This window comes from Chaetodon trifascialis, chromosome 7 (assembly GCF_039877785.1).
Source record: "Chaetodon trifascialis isolate fChaTrf1 chromosome 7, fChaTrf1.hap1, whole genome shotgun sequence".
NCBI lineage: Eukaryota > Metazoa > Chordata > Actinopteri > Chaetodontiformes > Chaetodontidae > Chaetodon > Chaetodon trifascialis.
In genome coordinates, this window is record NC_092062.1 from 19,544,775 (window position 1) to 19,565,954 (window position 21,180).

A 21,180-nucleotide genomic window follows, 5' to 3' on the forward strand; every position below is an offset into this window, starting at 1 on the left:
AGTTGTATGCTTTACACACAGACAGCCCAACAAAATGCAAAATAATGCATGTTTTATTTTTTCATAAAAAGACAGGGATAAGTCACAAAGCAACAATATTTTCCATTGTCTAAAAACTATTTTCTTCATGTGAAATTCTACATTTTTCTTCCAGGAGAGGTTTCTGTTGTTTTCCACGTAGCTACAATACCGATGGCTTGTTTTTGGGTTAAAAAAGTTTGCTAACAAACATGCTACCTAAAAGGGGCTTATATATTCTATGGAAAATTACAGAGCAATCTACTTAGACTATGTGGTAAAAAGGCTTTACAAACTTGGTTGATAAGGAACGCAATTATTTAACATTGTGACATCTCTAGAGGGAGCCTGAAACATCACAGTACATCAAATCACACGAGACGGCTCCTACTTTACAAATAAATTACTGTATAGTAGAACATGTAAAAAAAGACAACTTGTGCTCCTATGAGAGAAAAGCCACATATACTGGGACAGCTGCCTTCACCTCATTCACGTGTGTTTACTGTGACAGACCAACTTTGCATTTACTGACCTCACTTGGCTGAACATAAATGTACATTTAAAATAGGGATGGATATACATATATGGACATTCCTCATACAATCATATGGAGGTCTGTAGTCTTACAAAGAATATCAAAACCTGAGATAAACAGACCAAAGCTTGTAAAACTTTTCTTATCAACCAAATATATTCGAAGCAATTATGACTTCTACGCTACTGAACAAAATCAGGGCTGAGGGAAGCACTCCGTTGTCGTGTGTAGGTTGTGAAGGTTTGATAAACTTGGTGGACTACGAGAGGAAACGAATAAGAGTGATTCAGGGTGTCAGGCAAGACAGGTACGCAGGCCTTCAATAGAGACCTCGAAATTCAGTAAACAGAAACAATGGCAACCTACACTTTCATGAGCAGATGGATATGAATAACTTAAAAACCTCAAATTTGTACAAATACTATAAAAGCATTAATTCTATAAAATAGAGAGATATTTCAAAATAGATCAATTTTTTAATTCAAACTTTACAATAATGTGTAGGCTACTGGTTCTTGGCTGGTTAGGGAAGAAAAGATTTGATGTTTGTTTTCGTACCTGAGCAGTGAACAAAGCCAAACAACTGTCCAAATTTGAGCACAGGATACCTTTGTTCACATATTGATGCGAGGTATATCGTTTCGTTTTAAAAAAAGTGTCTCTCCTGAATTAAATAGACAAAGTAAACAAGAAAAACAACAAAAAAAAAGAAAATTCCCATGAATGTAGTCTTAACGTTCCCCTAGCAGCACCAAAGGAATAAATGCTGATGATGGTGTCTAAACTAGGACGGAAACAGTGCATTTGTATAAAATCAACAATGTAAAAACCACTAGGAAAATAAAAGCATTTTAAAGCAAACATGACTGAGATCACTCAACTGAAAATGCTGTTCCTTAACCAATAAAAGAATACTCACTAAGCTTTTTTTAACACCTGGATGAAAAGCGTTTGATCAAACCAGGGCGCCGTGCAGCCCTCCTCTACCTACAATGAACAGCTCAACTGAAAAAAAAAAAAAAAAACATAAAGAAAACAAAGAGGATCTACTAAGATTCATCTACTCAGCCATAATTTTAGGTGCAGATCGCGGAGATATTTCTTTTTGGATATGTGTGCGTAGTCGCTGTGTGTTGACAGGTGGAGAGTCAAAGGAACAAATGCAGGTGGTGATTCAGTTACAATGCTGATGCTCCGCCGTCTTTCCCCTGCAAGAGAGACATTATGTGCACTGCATTAGTCTTAATATGAATTAACCTAACGTGTGTAACCCTTCATTAGACGATACCTATGGCATAGTTAGACATTTGGGATCCAAAGCAATCCAGGTATTTCCCAAATGCCAAACTATTCCTTTAATGCTCCGTCTGTTTCTGTTGTGTGTCATGGGCAGAGGGTTTGTAGCACAGAGGGTTTTACCTTATCTGGGTCAATGTCAGAGTCTGCAGTTATGACGATTCTCTTCTCCACACGAGTCTCTGAAGATCCGCTTTTCACCACCTGGCAGAGGGATGTGTTACATATTTACTCTCATCTCTTTATAAGCTACATACACATGGTAACACAACCAACATGCCCTCCAGTAACTTTAAGCTACACACACATAGCCACACAGGCAATATGACCTTTAGTAACCTCAGAAAGCACAGAAAACGTAACTTAACATTTCTCGTGTCAGGTAACACATAATTTACATATGGGGGGGGGTCTAGCTATCTTCTCTTTCAGGGTGCTGTCTCCTATGGAATGGATGGGTCGTGTGCCAAGACGCTGGGACGAGCCTGTGGACCAAGGAGGGAGCACTAAAGTCTAAACCACGATGATCACCACCTGTTTTGACCAATCAGATAGCTGCACATTTCTTTTTAAAACTCTGGATAATCGTAAGTCAGGCATTCTCATTCGGGCGGGTGGTTGCACCCGGGGGTGGTCGTTCTCTATTTTATCAGTGTGTTAATAAATATCCTTAACTGAAGACAGAATATCTCCTGACCTCTTTCTGCAAAAATGACCAGGCTCACAGATGAAAAGATATAACTGACAGGCAATCAATCAATCAATCAATCAATCAATCAATCAATCAATAAAGAGTGAGCTTGTACTGCTGACCTTTGAGATGTGAGTGGTAGTGGTGGTGACTGTGGTGCCGCTGGCGGTCTCGGAGGTAACTGTCTTGGAGCTGGACACAGCTTTATCGTCTGTCCCGTCGTCTGTCACCTGAGAGAAAAAAAAAAAGTGAGTGAAGAGTCGTTTTTTCGATAACGTGACCCCGAGCTTCAGCCAGGGAAGGTGCAGTGCTGCTTCATGCTCATTCAGGAGCCCCCGGCCTGATCCTCCCAGACCTGCTGGCTCTACAGTGCCGACATCTCCATCCAATCAAACTGCTTATAGCTGAGACAGATCTGGGCTGAGCAGGTGCTGGAGCCCCTACCTTTGAAGACTCATAGATGATGGTCTTGGTTGGGACGACAGGGACCTCTGTGGTGGTGATGCCACTGGGTAAGGAGTTGGAGACAGCTGTGATGGTGACTGTCTGGGTCTGCACCAGAGGGGGCTGTGGATGGGAGCATAGCCCCATGAGCAGCTGTTTAACCAGACACTTTGCACCTCACAGCAACCAGTTAGTTTCACACCATGCACTCCCTTGTAAGCCATTGCCTGTGTGGACTGATTTTCCCCGCTCTTCCTCACCAAATTAGGTTCAGTTAGAGGAGTTTTGGAAACCACAGAATCACTTTTTTACCGCCCTTCCCACCACAAACTACCACAAAGGAAACGGGAACAGTAAATATGCAGCCATAAGAGGGTTGGAAAGATAATGAAAGTAGAGTCAATGATTTGTGGCTGAGAAGAATCCGCTAGTGTCACAGCGACCCATCACCATAGCTGAAAAGTAAGCACACCACTGTGCAACACCTCTGCAGCAATTACATTTGACTATGGCGAGCACAGACGGGCACGCACATTTTGATTTACAGCGGTGCTGCAAAGGGGTGAGCAAGTGTGGCAGCCTTGAACTCGAACAGAGGCCAAGCAGAGACAGAATCAGCATCACCCTGAGAGGGTCAGGAGGCTACCTGGAAGCAGCGTATGACCTGTGGACCATCACTCCTGAAATAGGAAGCTGGGGAAGAACCAGCTATCCTCCCAGAACACCGCGACACTTCGGGACACGATCCTTCTTCCTCCAGGGTCTCATTTAAAGCTCTAGAGCAAGGGTCGAAGGAGGGAGGCAGCTGCGCCATCTCCACCTCTACGATGGGCACCAGGGAGGTCTCAAAGACTACAACCTCCTCCTGATGGCATGACTCTTCCTCAGCTGGAGCGCCGTGGGCTTCGACACTAGCAGGCTCACTCTTGTGGCTCACAGCGGGACTCGGTGAGCCTGAAAAGCCCAAACGGCTGCTGGTTTCCTCGCGTGCAGCCTTTGTCTCTGAACCATTGCAAAGGGGACTAGTGCACACACTCTAAAAAAGACACAACATAGTCACTGCATGATCATGGGTAGGTGATATATTTCTCCCGCCATGGTGTGTACAGTAAGTCATGGTGACATAGATTATAATGCATGCATGTTAAATATAATACAGTATCCATTTTATGAGGTGGTACAGCTCTGTGGGAAGATGCCAACATTTCTTTGGCTTATTATTAGGCTTTACGTGCCAAAGCTTAATAAAACATTATTGCAGACCACATATATCCCATAATGTAGCCTTTTCCTGACATATGCTGCAGCAGATTACCAGATAAGATGGATACTGCATCAAGGTACTGCTCCATGTTGTTGATTTCATCCATTATGTATTAGAATGAAATGGATTCTTTTTGCATTTGTGTGTGTATGTGTGTGTGTGTGTGTGCATTTTCTTTCAATAGGGAGGGACTGCAAAAAATGAAATGCCACTCACACTAAAAATAATGACCGATCTGAAACTGAAATGATAAAATCCAAGGCCCTTGAAAGGAACAAACAATCATATGAACTGCAGATGGAATGCCTTTTATTCTTTGGTCAAAACTGATTGTCAAAAAGTCATGCAACAAGGAATCTCTTGCAGTTGCTACATACTGTCTTGGAAAATACTGGTGAAGGACAGAGAGGTTAGTAAGAATTACATTTAAGCTGCCTCAAGGTCTCCCATCACAGGAAATACTAACACTGTGACAAAGAATATTGATAAATTTCCCAGTAACAAGACTGCCGTTTTCTCGTGCTTACTTCATGTGAGTTCAGGGAAAGAGTTCCTGTATTCAAAAATCACATCACAGTGATCAGCTCATCCAAAGACAAACGATAATATAAATGTACCTAAAACGTGTATAAAATCAGGTTCAAAGTGACAGGGTCAAAAACCTCCAGATAAAAGTCAGTTATTTGCTAATACTAGTTGATTTAAAGTCCAAAAGACATCACAGAAAATGTAAAAGAGCGGTGGGTTGATTGTCATTTCCAGTCCTAATCAGTCTTTGGAGAACAGGTCAGTTTCTGGCTCAGAAACCAGGTCAACTGTGCCGAGTGGGAAACAGAAGGAACGGAAGTCTTGTTCCACAGAGGCCGGAAAAAAGGGCAGCTTCTGAAGTGGAGCAGAGGATGAGGGATGAAGAATGCTACAGTGATGTTGAAGAGAAGGCGAAGGAAAGAGAAGAGGAAGCTAAAGGTTGATGGCTACGGAAGATGGACTAGCTGCGGTCTCCACCGGGTCACACTCACACCTGTGTGGGGTTTCCGCAGGGTTGAGACGGCCCCTCAGCTGCGTTTGGAGTAGAAGTCTAGCAGGGGGCCGCGTGGGAGGCGGATGACAAACTGAGGGGGAGGAGGAGGAGGAGGAGGGGAAGAGAGATGAGAGGGAGGAATTTTGAAATGTTTGCAATGACCGAAAATGAACTGACCTTGTAAAAAGTTGCGCAATAACTGATTACTGGAAATCTAGAATTGATATGTAACTTGATTTGAACAGAAATGTGATTTTGGTCACACTTTAAGGTAAAAGGCACACATCTTCAGCATTAACTAGCTGCTTATTAGCAAATATATTAGTAGCAAATTGGCTCATTAGTCACTACAAAACACTTCTTAATGCCTCATTCTCAACATCTCCTTACTTAGTATCCATAAGCATAAGTGCTTATGAAGAGATCCGTTTCATACATGCTAAGTATCCATAATAAGTGCTTTTCAATGACAAATAAAGAACCAACATGCTACTGATGTTCATGCTAATAAGCAGCTAGTTAATGGTGAATATGTGTCCCTTAATATAAAGAAAAAAAACATAATTCTTGTCGTCCAGAGCATGGAAATATTACTAGCACATGCATTTTAACATGCATTTTTAGAATTTTCCATGTCCAACAAGTCACTTTTTATTTATCTATTTTTTGAAAAGACAGAAAGTCATCCACACTTGCAGGGTCTTATTTAAAAAAAAAAAGAAAAAAAAAGAGAGATGATTTTTACACAATCTTGTGATGGCACTATCTCAGTAAGCTAATGCTAATTGAGTCAGCACAGTCAGAATGATCTGGGGCCTTGAGCTTGATGCACTGTTAGCTACCCAGTGCAGGACTGTCTGTCTGGACAAGCAGCTGCAGCTTATTTTCATCCACTGGCACTAGCAGGAGCAATTCATCTTCCCTTTCCTCACAGTGGAGGCCTTACTCTGCTGTCAATACACAACTGAAGGTTAAGCAGAGTGACAAACTGGCTAGTGTGTAAGTAGTGTGTGTGCACGCCACGAGGCAGAAAACATTTGACCAGTGTCATACTGTTGACTGCTTACATCAAACATTTTGTAAACGTGTCCAGATTCATCTCCTCACAACCGACTCTGAGCTGTCAGCTTTGCTTCGCTTTGATTTCAGTGCAACTCTAATGCATCCTGACAATATGATGTACTGGAGGCATTTAACTTCAAGTGTAGATTTCTTATGCTGCAGCTGAGTTAATGTCTCACCAAAAGGCATGCAAAACGAACCTCCGTAGATTACGCTATTTATGTGACAGCAGCCCAACTAGATCGGGGCTATGTTTCCAGAGCGCTGAATGTTTTTAATATAATCTTTTCAACTAACTGAAATCCTGTTTTAGCGAGAGTGAGGCTGCCGATACAACTGTGAATGAGGTCTCTTCATGAAAACAAGCAACCAAAAAAAAGGTAAAAGCAGTGTGAAAAGAAAGTGCACAAAGCAGAATGCATTAGAAGAAGACAGAAAGCTCATCAATGAAGAGAGGACAGGGGACGGGGGGAGAGGTCAATTCTGCTCAGTGTCACAACGTGCAAAAACCCATGAAAGGGTCATCTCTGAGTCATGCAGTAAACTTTCAACGTCAGGTCTGTTGGTCATGCAGTACGAACATGTCGGGGTTCAGAGGCATCCAATGCAGATAAAGATGAACCAAAGTGAGTTCTCAGAGAGTGGACAACCTGTCCCAAAGATGCCTCGCCCCACCTCGGCATTTTAAGTCCGAAAGTACAGACCCTATTCAACAAGTCCAACTGCATTCATACGCATGCATGTGTTGCATAGCACATGCCGTAGCCTTGAATAGGTCTGTACATGCACACACGTTAAAACTGCAAGGGAAGAGCCTGATCCCCTCTTCCATCAATTTCTTTCATTTCAGTGTACTCGTCACGTTAAGCATCTGATCGAATGCAGCAATTCAGTGCTCAAAGATACACCAGCTGTTGAGAACGACTCAAACACAAGATGTTAGCAAGAATTTCAGGTTCTTCTGCTCCATTACAAATCCATGCACACTGCTCACAATAGCAGCCAAGCAAGTGCAGTCATCTCCGAGCCATGGAAAAGACGTGATGACGCATGTCTACATACAGCTCTGACCCAGTCAGTTCAGGAATCGTCAAGTCTTCATGGCCGATTCTCCAATTCAATTTGAAATAATAAAAGAAATTGCTTTATTTGCTCCAATTCCTGAACCGACAGACTTCAAATCAACTAAAAATGGTTCGTGGTGAGACGTTTCTGTGGGAGACTTACCCCATCGGCACTGGGCAGAGGCTGGCCGTTGATACCCAGCGTGCGGAACGGAGAGTGTGTGGACAGACGCTTGTCCCACTCACTGGGCCTCTGCTCCGGGACGGACTCCATGAAGTTCCTCTTCAGCTCACTGATGCTGGCGTGATGCCTGAGCAGGTCCTCCTGAGGCTTATCGAACTCCTATACAGAGAAAAGTGGAGGGGGGGGGACACACCGTGCAGAGGCGGGGAGGCAAGTGGATCAAGAAAACAATCAGGGAGGAAAAAGAGGACGCGAGGATCGTGAAAGGTGGACGGCAAGGGAAAGGGAAGATGAAGGATATGCTCGTAGTTGGGAGAGAACAACAAACAGGAGACAAGAAAGGAAAAAAATGTCAGATTATGTTTCATTCTGTTGTTTCAATTTGTTTTGATCTACTGCAGATTAAATAAATGAGCAGAAGCAGGGTTAATTGGTCACTCTAAGGGAACATAAATCTAGATGATCACACTATGTGGATTCTTGACAGATGATCAGCGACGCCTCCTCAAAAGCAGATTCATGAGACCAGACTTTGGTTTATAAAGGACAGATTCAGAGGAGTCGGTGCTGTGATTTATCAATTATTATGTGGAGTCTGAATGGGTAGGGGACATAAACTATTCGGTGCAGCATTACGGATCTATTTCGTAGCATTAGGCTTGCAGTGAAAGACGTCGTGAACACAGGCTGCAAATCAAAGAGCAGGGGAGGTGATGATGGCAGACATGGCAACATGTTGTCAAAGATGAAGCCTCAGTATAAATGGAAACCTGTTCATTTCACACCAATGAACAAAAGCAACAGCAGCAGCACTGATTTGGCAACATTTAGCACCAAGTTGCTCTTTATTGAGAAGTACTCACACCCATTTTACCGAACACGCTGCGGGCAATGATAAAGGCAAGTGTTGACTTACCGAGGTGCTAAAGAGCAACTTAATGATAAGTGTTTCTCCAAACGTCATTCCTTTCATGTACAGCAGCAAAGACATAGAATTAGTTAAACTTTTCTTTTCTGTGGTCAAAAGATTTCACTCGCAAAACTGCTGAGAAAGTGCAATGCATTACTGGCAATTTAGGCAATGACAAGGAGGTAGAAAGAGCTAAAGCAGGAACAGGAGAATACTGATGATCTGGAAAAATACGTCATATAAAAAATGGAGCTGCTTGTGAGTCCAGTCCAGAAACGCTCTTGCTGTCCCTGTTTAGCTTAAATGTTAGCTCATCAAGTGACAGGGCCGATCATTCGGGACAGTTTAAGGATGCTCTGGGGTGCAGCATCCTTAAAGTTTGCATACACCAATGCAAGTGTATCCTGACCATAACCCAATACTTATTTGCAGTAAATTCAACAGCACTCTCCTGAAACAACCCGATTAGAGTGATATTGCCACACACAATCACGCGCTTATCATGTAAATCTACAGCCAGTCGTTTGTGCTGATGCAAAAAAGTGTGAATCATGCCACATGCAAGCGTGAAATTAAACAGCAGCCGTTGTTGCCAAAGAGCAAGAAAATACAGACAGAGACCGACATCTCCAGAAGGGATACAAACCTCCAACATTAAAAGGCTATGTCTGATATAAATTGAGTCACCCTCAATTTTCTTAGCTCTTTTCTGTGAAGAATGAAAAGAACAAAAAAAGAGTGTGGGTTTGTTTCTGTTTCCCTGTGTGCTGGCATTACACTGCCACACCTTCGACATGCACGCTATCAAATTCACTACAGTGTTAATACAACAGACAAAGAGAGCTGTGAGGAGTCTGCATGCAAAATGGTTTGGGGCCACAGGGGCCAAACTGCAATGTACTAACAAAGCACAGGACAAAGGTTCAAGAGAACCAGCTTAAAGTTTCTATTTTTACAACGAGAAAAAAATAAACATGAAGAATGGTGGAGTGACAGAAATGTTATCATGCCACTTTTTAGTCAAGTGCATTTAATCTACAATCATGCATGTGTGCATTCCAGGGTTTACAACAACAGCAAGCAATGAGAAGAAATGGATGCCTTACAAACTTTTAGAATGAGTGGAAAAACTCACTGCTTACTTTATTCCATCTATTCTCACATTTTTCTACCTCTTAAAATATGCAGTATGTGCATCGAACCTGCGGTTTTCATTTAAGACCTAGCCGTATGGAAGCACAACATGAGAAGAGGGTGAAATTAGTCATTCTCGATGAGAAAGCTCGCTGTCAGCAGAATGGACGGTGAGAAACGGCTACGGAAACGTGGCTAAGAATCTGACCTTTCGCATTCGCACCACCTCCGTGCTCATGGCCTCAGACTCGTGCTACCCCGGGGGAGGAGAGAGGGACACATGTTAGCATCCTCTGCTTGTTGGCTTTAACACTCACATCTCAGCCAGAGTGGAAACAAGTCTTCTGAGGGGCGACGTGCAAAAGGCCAGTGTCTGACACTAACCTGAATGTCCCCATTGATGGTGGATATCAGTGACGAGTGTGCTTCTCTCTGGTCCCTCCACACTGCTGGCTACAGCAGCAAGAGAGACACAGTTCACGCTCAGACACTGGGAACAATCTCTGCTCACTACTTCAGCATCTTTTAGTGTTAAAAGACTATGAAGCAATTACATTAAAGAGTTTTATAGTTACTGTTACCTATTATCAAAACACCCAGACAATCGCTATGATGACACATTCTAAATAATGTGCTCATCTCTCACCGACGTCAGCTATCCTGTAAGGCATGTATGGTTCACGTAGGATGTGATGCTACATTTTTCCTGCACAAATACTTTTAGACTTTTGCTGAAATTACATCACAAACATCAGTGAACAGAGAAATGGAATACCTTGACCTCAGCCACAGCTTCGATTTTTGAGGGCTCCACAGCTTCTACCGTCACCTCCAGCCTTCTTTCCTCCTTGAGGCTGGTCTTTATTGGGGTGGAGGTCTGGGGTTGGTCGAAGGGGGCCATGGGGATCCCTGCCTCTGCCAGAGCAGCCTGGGAGAAGACCGGAGCACTGACAGGACGGGTGCCCTTCTGTGTGCTCACCACTAGATAAAGCAAAAAGGTGAATAAAAGGAAGTATGTTTTAGTGAAATGTCTTTTGGTGGATTAAGATCATATGCATGTTGAAACACATAAATACAGTAGCGCACAACAGTGCAAATGGTCACATCTTACTTGGAGTATCAAGCCTCGGTACAATCAGATAAGCGCACACTCTGCAAGAGTATACTGTACCTTTATGCTCCGTTTAGTCTCTTTTTAAAGGACAAGAAGAGAAGCTGGCCAGAAGCAAATATCCACAAAGTGGAATGAGAGCACAAGCATGGATTAGCTCTTGTTGCGATCCGATGATAGATGCAAAGGCATGTGATGTTTGGCTGCGAGGATTTGGTGAAATTGGTGAAATTCTGAGATCAAGAAAGCGTTATTCCTTCGATCTGCGGCCAGCGGTCGCTGAGTGATGGTGAATGCGCGAATGTGGTGTGTCCACATTCTCTTGTGAAGAGAAGTCGTTGTATGCTGCAAACAGGCTGCAAGCGTTTCATGGAGCGAAGAAAGCACGACCAGGCGTGAGCTGCTGGATAAAACCCCACACGGATAAAAAAAAAAAAGAAATACCTGACTCTTTGGGGCCAACATCTAGTAGAACAAACCAATCATCGTTAACATGCGTGTGCGTGTGCGTGAGCGGACGTCTTTCCTCCAGGATCCGTCTCCCAAACTGTGGTCTCGTCTCAGAAATAGCGACCCTTGTTTTGGCCACAGCAGCTGGAGCCCTCACTTCTGCTGGGAACTGGATGCGTTCAGGGACGGCGACTAATACAGATACCAGATATTATTGTGGAAATAAAGTACAAAATATAAGCACACTTGCATTTACAGTGAAACAGCACAGTGGGTGCATATATTAGAAGGGCGTTTTTATGCGTAGCTGTATATTCTGATTATACCTGATTTCTTAGCGGCTACATCCAGAAGCTTAAACCAATCATCTTCCACCTCTCTCACTGCTGGACGTGATTTCTGCTGCACCACCTTCTCCTGCTGCCACGTCTCCTCCACTATAGTAATTCTCTGCCGTGCTCTCTGCTCTGCAGCTGCAAACACTTTAGCTGGTCTTACTTCAGGTTGCACACGAATGCGTTCACCCACAGCCACTAATGCAGGACACACACAAAGCCTTCTCAGTCAGCACTCAGGTCCACTTAAAGCAGATGCAGAACAAGGTGAAACATAGAACAGGCGCCATTTTATTCTGTCCAACAGCAAACAGCAGAATACCTGGTGCTTTCGCTGCAACATCTAGCAGCACAAACCAGTCATCATCCACCTGTCTTGGTGGTAGTTTCATCTCCACCATCTTGGCAGGTGGCCTCACGTCTTCCGTGATGAATGGTTCAGCGGCTGCCACCACATGCACAATACGCTCAACCACAGCAGCTAACATAGAGACACAATGGTAAATAAATCTGATGCAAATTCATTTCATAGTTTATTTTTTTATATTGAAGGTTTAAAGCAAATGGCACCATCTTATAGAACTTTATTTTTAGCACGGCGTACGCAGAGCCTTTAGCAATGAAAGGTACCTGGTGGTACGACAACAGGCTTTTCACGCCAGGCGTCGAACAGGGTAAACCAATCATCTCCTCCTTCCCTCTCTGCCGGAGGTGCAGTTTGGCTCGGTCTAATCTCAGACAGACGTGTCTGATCTCGCCTGCTGTCCGCACCAATTATTGTCTTCTTCCATGTTGTAGTCTCTGTGGTTTTCACCTCAACCTCAAACGACTTCCTAATATCCGGAAGAATCGCACCAGGAGGAACTGGCACAAAAAGACAGAGTCAAAGAAGCTGAGCAGCACGAATAAAACCACCAGACAAATGTCCGACCCTCAAAGCTGCAGAAATTTAACAACAGGGAAATAAAATAAATGTCTTAAAAAGAATGATTCAGAGTGAATTCTGACAGGGTGCAGACATAAATGATATTATATATACCTGATGGTAGTACGACCGGCTTTTCACGAATAGCATCAAACAGCACAAACCAGTCGTCTTCTCTCTGTGGCAGTGGCTCGGAAGGCTGCAGTCGAATCTGATCAAGATCAACCCGCTGCAGCTTCCGCTCTGTGCTCACCACTTCAATTTGAGGTGGTACACTGGGATCAATTTTGACCGGTGTTGCCAGAGAAACTGAAAGCAAACAGAACTCGAACTCAAGCTTCATCCAAAAGTGAAGAATCTGAGTTTAACAACAGAAAAAACACCTTTGAAGAGTTTGCTTGACACCCCGTCTTCTTCGGTGTGATAACACATGTGAAAAGAAGACATTTGAAGGATGCGGGTACCTGGTGGGACGTAGGCAGTTTCACTGGGAACAACATCCAGCAGAAGAAACCACTCATCATCTCTTTCACTGACTGCCTGGGAGATTTTCTGCTCTGGAATTATTTGCTTGGGAAGCATCCTGTCCTCTTTCAGCACCACAGTCTCTTCAACTGCAACCTTCATCCTGGACTCTACTGTTATTGTAGAAATGCTCTCTTCAGGATAAACCTGAACATACTCGGCCACGGTAACTAATGACACACAGAATGAACGAGTATTGTAAGACACTTAAGTTAAAAATGACTAAATATGCTTGTAAGGACCGGAGGCGACAATACCTGGTGGCACAAATGATGGCTCTCTAGTGGGAGCATCCAACAGCACAAACCAGTCATCGTCTGTCTCTCTCACAGCCTGTGGCACACCTACTACTTCCTTTTCCCTCAGCTTCACTTCTGTGTCTTCTACCACAACCTCTATTCTTCTTTCTCTCCACTCAACAGTTGCCATTTCAACCTGAGAGACTCGTTCTTCTGGAGACACTTCAACCACAAGCTGTGCAACACCAACTAAGACAAAAAGGATAAAAAGAAGTCTTCAGACACTGTGGACAGAACAGGGGATTTAAAATAAGAGCGCCTGTAAAGCTCTGGATAATTGCTCGCTCTGATAAAGCTGTGAAGCGTTGCAGGGGATTTTAGCAATACCTGGTGGCACGTATGATGTCTCTCTGGGAACAACATCCAGCAACACAAACCAGTCATCGTCTCTTTCTGTCACTGGCTGCTGTGGGATTTCTTGCAGACGTCTTGGTGCCTCTTCTATTACCTTTCTCTCTTCAGCTACTACTTGTCTAATCTCGTCATCGGCCGCAGCTCCGACAACAGAGACAAAACTTTCCGCGTCCGTCAGTTCTCTTCCCCTCACTGTAACTGAAAAGTCAGGAGAAAGTCATGAAGACGAGCACTAACACACACCGGCTATATATAGCAAGAAAGCCCAAAGCACGAGAGAGCTGAAGTTGTTTTGAAAAGCAGCACAGGGGATTCTGGCAGTACCTGGTGGTACATAAGGTGTTTCTCTGGGAATAACATCCAGCAGCACAAACCAGTCATCATCTCTTTCTGTGAGGGTCTGCGGCGTTGGGATCTCTGGTACACTCCAAACCTCCTCTTCTCTCACTTTTCTCTCTTCTACTATCATCTCTGTTTTCTCCTCGCTCTCAGTCGTTGAGGTGAAATACTCGCCTTCATCCACCTGAGCACGTTCCACAGCGGTAACTAACGATGACAGTACAGACAGATTCTTTGAACGTCAGCGCGAACATGTAGTGCGAAAAAGCTCACAGTGAGAGACGCAGGACAGGGTGTGTAGCCTCACTTGCAAGAAACAAATTCCAAAGTATAGATATTACTAAGACTGGAAATCCACAGCCAAGCATCTAAAACACGTCACTGTAGCAGCAGACAAGTACAAAAACGAGTTGGTTAATATGTTAATATTGCAGTTTTGGAGTAAACTTCCAGGCAGAAGCAGTCTGAAGCAGAAGCAGGTTCTGGGTGGACATCCATCTGCCTCAACTGTTTTGTTTACTTTCATGGAATCCAGGTTGCATTATATGATTAGTAATTCTCACTCTGATGACTGAAAAACACTTTAAATTCTCCAAATTACAGGTTACATGTAGAAATACGCCTGTTCAGGACCAACACATTTGCTGTTGGATATGTCAATCTATGAGCCAAAATGCAAAACATCAGAATTTATAGTCGTGGTAGCTGCTCAGTTCTGCTCTTTGTTTTGGGGGAAGTTCACACTCAAGCAACTCCAGCCAAATAAATTCCCTCTACCCTAAATCCTTCTCTCTTGTGAAAGTGAGGCACGCGGTTTGCAAATAAGAGCAATGAAGCAGAGCCTAAATGTTAATGTAAACAGTAAAACAAAAAAAGTATCAGAGGGGGGAACTGCAGTGATATTGCAGTACGAGAGATTAGTAGAGGCGTAATGTTGTTTGCACAATGACGTACTGTACCTGGTGGCTTGGAAACAGCTTTGTATGGAGGGCGGTCAAAAAGTTTGAACCAGACGTCCTGATCTGCCACCTGAGATGGATCCTGAGCCTGAAGCCTCTCTGTGACTTTCCTCTCCTCTTGCACTTCTACCTTACGCCATCTCACCTCTTTTTCTCGCCTCTCCTCTAACACAGCCTGTACTTGCAAATCTTCCATTTCTTCCTGCCTCTGCTTGCTCTCGTCTACAATAACCCTCCTCCTCTCAATCCTACGCTCCACCTTCTGGTATACTGCTACAGATGTGGTAGTGGAGACATCTGAAGTGCCAGACGTCTCCTCCACCTTGTTCTTCCAGTCCAGCTTCTCTCTCAAGCTATCATCTACCAGACTCTCTTCTCTCACCTCTTTTTCACTCTCCTGCTTCACCTCGGCCTCTTCCTCCTCCTCCTCAGGCAACAAGCCTTTTAAAAACACCTGCTTTATCTGCTCTTCCAGTTCATCCACATCATCCTCTGTTGTCTCGATTCTCCTCACTGATTTCTTCACCACTGTTTCTGTTATACCTTCAGCTTGAATTTGTTCTTCCTGCTCCAAATCTTCAACTTCCTTCCTTAACTTATCTACCTCTTCCTTACCCAACTCCTCTTCTATTACCTCCTGAAGTCTGGCAGCCATCTCATCCATGTCTTGGAGCCTTCCCTCTAAATCCTTCACTTCCCTCAGCCTCCTTTCTAAAACATCTACCTCTGTCACTTCCTCTATCAAGGTCACGGTTTCCTGCAGCCTCTCGATGACCTGCTCAGTGGTCGATTCCTGCTCTGCCACATACATGCCCTGCTCATCCTCTTCCTGGAGCGAGAACTGAGCTACTGGATAGTCTGGATGGAATAAAGGGAAAAGTAAAACAACGGACCATTCAAGTAACTAAAGTTTGATTTTAGGCTGTTAAAAGGTTTTTGCAATAACAGTATTCAAATTGCAAGTCATATTTCCACAAGTCGCACAAAGAGCACTCACATGGTGTGTCAGCACGCTCAAGCAAGGATAGGCTGAAGATTCGGTCAAAGTAAAGGTACCAATCATCCTGCTGTGTCACCGCTGGTTGCAACAGCCTGTCCATAGAGCTCAGTTTTGTCACGCTGAGTTTAGCTGACAGCATCAGAGAAATGATAACAGTATCACACCAGATGAGCAAACAGACACAAATGCTTAAAAACCACCACATGCTTGTTTTCTGCAAAAGCCTTTGCATGTTCTTTCAAATCCAAGCCAAAGTGGGAGATTAAGAGACTGGCAGGGGTTAGAAAGTGCAGATACCTGGCTGTTTCACGAAATCAAAAGGCGGGACAAAGGGGAAAGGAGGATAACGATGGAGCAGGGCAGACCACTCGTCTTCCTTTGTCCTCTGCTGCTGCTCATCAGACGCCGGCTCCTGCCACGACTGACTGGCTATGTGGGTGATGGTTTTAGAGCCGGTCTGTCCAGTCTCAGCGTCCTGCCAGGTTACTGTGACCGTGTCAACAGTCTGACCCTCGTCCCAGGACTGAAGGAAAGCCTGCTCAGACTCCCCTCCGGCTGTGAAGAGATGACGAGGTGATGGCAGTTATGTAATGGCTCTGTCAGACAGATGACGGCCACTGTGAACGCCTCACAGTGCTTGGAGCGCGTTTGTGAGCAAAGCCAGATGCCAGGCATTTGTACCGGACTATTGTGATTCCAGTAAGCGGAGGTTAGTACGAAGCTGAATGAAAGATGGCGCTCATCCTTCAGAACGAGAACAGATAAAAAGCCCAAAACTGGCAGCTACTTTTTCAACATCTCAAGTTCCAGCTTTGTCCTTTTTTAATGACAGCCACTGGAGCAGCGATGAGCGAGCCAGCCAGTTAAGATGTTGAACACAAAAGGTGCAAGCTACGAACGAATGAAAGCCATTGTGCAACACACATGAAGCAGTAAAAATGAGGAACAACAGCCTCAAGACTGGAAATGCCTGAGCATACTTAACTGTGTGAGGGAACTCCTTATTTTGTCTTTCAGAGTTCACAGTGACCAAAGATACCCTGGGATCATGCCAGGGAAAGTACCAGGTGGGTGACATTACCCACACGTCAGAGGAGGTCAGCATTCGGAAAAGTTAACCATCTGTGCCACAGATGACAGGCAATCTTTTCAAAGGCTTACTGGCTTAAAAGCAAATGAGCCACAATGGACGAGCATGTTAAATGATGCGATAAGGCCATTTGCGAGCGGGAATAAAACAAATGCTGCAAAAAAATGCCAAAAAGCGCTGGTGCAGCTCCACACGGCTCCTGGTACCTGGGGATTCAGGAGAAGGCTGGAGTTTGTCAGACGTCAGCATCAGCGACCAATCATCAACCTCCGACCGGGTTGATGCTGAAAGTCGCTGGAGGAACTGGAGAGTTTCATCTCCAGCTGCAAGAGCGAAACAAGTCAGAGAGCGGCTTATCGAGCCGGAGCTTTCATCGCAAGATTGCAACATGGGTTCACGCATTTGTACGTACCTCCGTCTAGGTTACGGGACAGCCTCTTGCTTGCAGAGCGTGTGAAGCGAGGGGCTGGGCGGTCAATCATGGAGCTGGCCTGGCGGGTCTGGGCCTGAGTGCGTCCGCTGTACCGGAACTTGGAGCCCAGGACGAGGAAGCGACGAGATGAGGGGGGCTCCACTGTGGGAACCCTGAGGGACAAAAACATTTTAATGCATCCACCATCTAATAAACTTGACACCATTTAATTCATCAAAATGACAGACCCATATAGCAGGAGTTCAAGCGTGAATGATATTATACCACATTAAAAGGATTTTGCATCCCCTAAAATATGTCATTGTTATGCAACAAGGTTAGCAACGACTTTGACCTTTATCTTATTAAATAGACAAAACCTTTGAGGTTGAACTCTACGGGCAGGACCATGGGTACGCAGCTTTTCCTCTGTGCTCAAACTGCCAGGGAGCCTATATATGGCTTAAGCTGCAGGGACCAGTTAGCCAATTATCTTGGGGATAGGCAGAACCTGAGAATGACCTCTGTTGCCAGGCAGGGAAGTGTCGTTCACAATAAGGCAAGAATGAGCTGGTCTTACCTGAAGAAGGTATGGTGTTCGACACAAACTTTCCACAGCTTCTTCGACGCTTTGTAGTTGGGCAGTTTGAAGCCAATTGTGCTTTCGTACTGCTCTTGCTGCAGGGAAGAACAGTCCAAGTTGAATACAAGGCCCTTATGTTGATGATATTATTCTGCTATATAGTATGAAACATGATATACAATTTTAAAAATTAAAATATTAAGACCTTATTTATTAAGTATTTGAAAATGGCAACAAAACTCAAACTGCAGCTTGTTTGGGCTTTACACACCCAGAACAGCAACAATTCCTAACCAGCTGAATATAACCCGGAGTACAACAATGGGATTATCATAATCCCACAATAACATGATAAATCTAATAATAATGTAACAAATTCAATGTAAAGAACATTAATAAGTCCAGGGAATGGCTCTGCAGTGAAATAAATGCATGAATAAATCCAACAGTTAATCTACAGGTAATTAATAGAAGTCAGTTTTCACACAATCCCAAGACCAAGGTCCCGGATAGGTGTTGTATCATTGAGGAGAAAATGTTGGCAGGTGGGATATTGGGTTGGGATGAGGTCAAGAAGAAAAAACAATCTAATTCAAATATAGGCAAAACAAAATTGAAATGTAAACCCAGATTTACCTCTGATGGTCTGATTTTGATAAAGAAGCTGCTGCGTTTGTAAGAGATCTTGAGCACTTTGGGCCAGGGGAAACGGTTGATCCTCAGCTTGTCCTTGTAGACCATCAGGCCACTGGAGCAAACCCCCAGCGTAATGTCGACACCATCAAGATCCTGCATGCACAATCACAGGATGACGGACAGTTGTGATATTGTGTCACTGCACGCTATCATCCTAACCCCGCACTTACAACAAACAGCCACTGGGAGGCAGACTTTCTCACACTACAGGGACATGTTTTTTGAGGTCATGGAGTTTGAAATGTTATTAATCTCTCCTTTTTTAGAGAAAGGGGGGCTGACATCAATTTTGTAATTAAATTCTGGATGCAATACAGGCACGCTGTTGCAAAACAATAACACAGTTTAAAAATGAAGTCAGTACATTGTTGTCCTTGGCATTTTTGAATTAAGCCACACACAAAACAGGTAACATACTTAAAAGAAAACCCCACCTTGGCATGGTGCAGGTCAACTCCATACATGGAGAGTTTCTTGGCATTTTCCAGAAACAACATGTCTGCTTGGGCAGGACTCATTGACCTGGAAAAACACAGATAAGAGGGTCTTTTCAAATGTATATGAAGGACCTGTCAAATGTTTAGAAGATGCAGAGGTCCTTCACAGTTTGTGTCTGCTGAAGTATGCACTTACTCAACACTTTATGAAAATCGATTTAACTAAAGATCGCCATCACTGTGTTGCTCCAATCAGCTTCCACCCCCTTTGATTACCTGTACGTGCGGTGCAGCTCCATCACTTTTTCCTCCAGCTCTTTGCTCTGCCCGGGAGCCAGGCTCAGATCCTTTAAATAGTCCGTTCCGTGGAGCTCTGGGTCATACTCTCCCAGCTCCGACTGGGCAGCGTAGGAGCCCAGCAGGGACAGTGTGACAAAGGTACAGGGAAGAACGCCTCGCATAATGTCCTTCCTCAGCTGGAGACACAGGAAGTACCTGAAGAAGATGCGAAAGGATTTATGAAGATGTAAATAAATATGTGCTTCTTGTTAGATGAGAAGCTCCAGACCGCTCATCTTAGCTTAGCATAAAGACTGGAAGCTAATGGAAACTTAGCGTGGATGTGTCCAAAGTTTAAGAAAATCCTACCAGCTCACAAAGAACATGTTCTACCTCTGCGAGTCAGCAGATTTCTCAAAACATGAAACTATTCCTTGAACACCTGAGACACTCACCTGGTGAGGTCTTCAGTCAGCTGTGCTGGATCAGGAGGGTAGAACTTCACGTTGAATGTGAATTCATACACAGCGCCCGAAACCTGCTTCCGGATCTCTTTGGTCGCTTCCAACCACGTCTGCAGAAAATGAGGGAAACAAAGCACCAAGTGCTCGTAACCAGTTTCTTGTAGGTGTCGTGTAAAATATCTGCTGATGCTTTTGCAAAGAAAAACCAGCCTACCTTGGTGGTTGGGGTTTCCCAGTTAGCGAGGCCAAAGTAATCCTTCTCCAGCAGGTTGACATGGTCATACACCTTTGTTAAAAGTTCTTGTCCTTTAGCATGTTTCTACATGAGAAAGACAGACACAGACAGACAGAGGGACATCAGTCAATATGACCATGTTAATCTTCAATAGCAGTGATAGCCATTACATACTGTTAACTGGGAAGCCTCTTACATCAAGCTCACACTCAAACTGAGTGTCGTCCAGTAAGGTGACTTTGCATTGCATGGTCTTCTGACGTTTGGAGCCTTTGGCCTCCTCGGTCTTCTTCTCTGCCTTCTTCTCTGTCTTCTTTTCTTTCACAGGCTTCTCCTTCTTCGCCTCCTCCTTTGCCTTCTCCCCTCCTTTGCCTTCTTTCTGCTGTCCTGCTGGTTCTTCCTCCTTTTTCTCTGTGTCTTCCTCCTTCACTTCCTCCACAACGTCAGCCTCCTTCTGCGTTGTGGCTTCTTCCTTGTGTTCCTCTTGAACTGGCTGCAAGAGTCAACACAGATTTTAATTATGGCAGCGCTGTAATTAACACGACTTAGTAAACAGCAAATACGCAGCTGTTGATGCTCGCTCGAGTCAGACGAGCGTGGATCATTTCTGCTTCAGATCGAGCTTTCGGCTCCAAGCAGCATAGTTACTTTCGCTGAGCAAGCTGTCCGCATCATAAAAAATTCATCAGAAAGAAAAAAACGTGTGCTCCTCTACTACAGTCAGATCTGCAACATGGATTTGGGGGTGGAGTGGGGGCATGCTGCATACCTGTCAAGTTAACATGACATCCATGGTCAGCAATTGATCCCACCCCCCAACACACACATAAAAAAAGGCAACATGTGCATGCATATAGTTAGATTGGCACTGTATGTCTCATTCCATGGAGATAATAAGTTGTTCAGTGATGAAGGTGCGTACCTGCAGAATACTGAACCATCACTGACTGAAATAAATAAAACATAGCTGCTCGACCACAAAAATCACTGACTGGCTGCTCCACCGGAACGCACATCACAATGTTTTACTGCTAAGACAGATGATGATGGGCGGGTTCGCT

The 21,180-nt window shown here is 44.2% G+C and overlaps 1 protein-coding gene across 13 annotated transcripts in view; it reads right to left on the reverse strand.

The window, feature by feature from the left end:
• Positions 1 to 30: 30 nt before the first annotated feature.
• Positions 31 to 21,180, reverse strand: part of LOC139333345 (uncharacterized) — a 29,001-nt gene continuing 7,851 nt past the window's right edge. For 2 of the 13 annotated variants that reach the window (XM_070965647.1, XM_070965648.1), the window contains exons 3-33: positions 20,316 to 20,612; positions 20,099 to 20,203; positions 19,876 to 19,994; positions 19,418 to 19,636; positions 19,139 to 19,226; positions 18,645 to 18,797; positions 18,006 to 18,103; positions 17,426 to 17,598; positions 17,220 to 17,336; positions 16,221 to 16,478; positions 15,921 to 16,052; positions 14,924 to 15,781; positions 13,950 to 14,171; positions 13,599 to 13,823; positions 13,230 to 13,460; positions 12,912 to 13,142; positions 12,562 to 12,756; positions 12,153 to 12,386; positions 11,845 to 12,003; positions 11,514 to 11,720; positions 11,182 to 11,379; positions 10,402 to 10,607; positions 10,011 to 10,079; positions 9,835 to 9,879; positions 9,139 to 9,201; positions 7,562 to 7,741; positions 3,634 to 4,023; positions 2,988 to 3,110; positions 2,666 to 2,773; positions 1,976 to 2,056; positions 31 to 1,764 (exon numbers count right to left, since the gene is read on the reverse strand). In XM_070965647.1, coding sequence (XP_070821748.1) covers positions 1,735 to 1,764; positions 1,976 to 2,056; positions 2,666 to 2,773; positions 2,988 to 3,110; positions 3,634 to 4,023; positions 7,562 to 7,741; positions 9,139 to 9,201; positions 9,835 to 9,879; positions 10,011 to 10,079; positions 10,402 to 10,607; positions 11,182 to 11,379; positions 11,514 to 11,720; positions 11,845 to 12,003; positions 12,153 to 12,386; positions 12,562 to 12,756; positions 12,912 to 13,142; positions 13,230 to 13,460; positions 13,599 to 13,823; positions 13,950 to 14,171; positions 14,924 to 15,781; positions 15,921 to 16,052; positions 16,221 to 16,478; positions 17,220 to 17,336; positions 17,426 to 17,598; positions 18,006 to 18,103; positions 18,645 to 18,797; positions 19,139 to 19,226; positions 19,418 to 19,636; positions 19,876 to 19,994; positions 20,099 to 20,203; positions 20,316 to 20,612 — 5,814 coding nt within the window. In that variant the 3' untranslated portion in view covers positions 31 to 1,734. Of the gene's footprint in view, positions 1,765 to 1,975; positions 2,057 to 2,665; positions 2,774 to 2,987; positions 3,111 to 3,633; positions 4,024 to 4,408; positions 5,364 to 7,561; positions 7,742 to 9,138; positions 9,202 to 9,834; positions 9,880 to 10,010; positions 10,080 to 10,401; positions 10,608 to 11,181; positions 11,380 to 11,513; positions 11,721 to 11,844; positions 12,004 to 12,152; positions 12,387 to 12,561; positions 12,757 to 12,911; positions 13,143 to 13,229; positions 13,461 to 13,598; positions 13,824 to 13,949; positions 14,172 to 14,923; positions 15,782 to 15,920; positions 16,053 to 16,220; positions 16,479 to 17,219; positions 17,337 to 17,425; positions 17,599 to 18,005; positions 18,104 to 18,644; positions 18,798 to 19,138; positions 19,227 to 19,417; positions 19,637 to 19,875; positions 19,995 to 20,098; positions 20,204 to 20,315; positions 20,613 to 21,180 lie in introns of those variants that run through there. The other 11 variants (XM_070965650.1, XM_070965649.1, XM_070965653.1 and 8 more) reach the window with 11 other exon arrangements.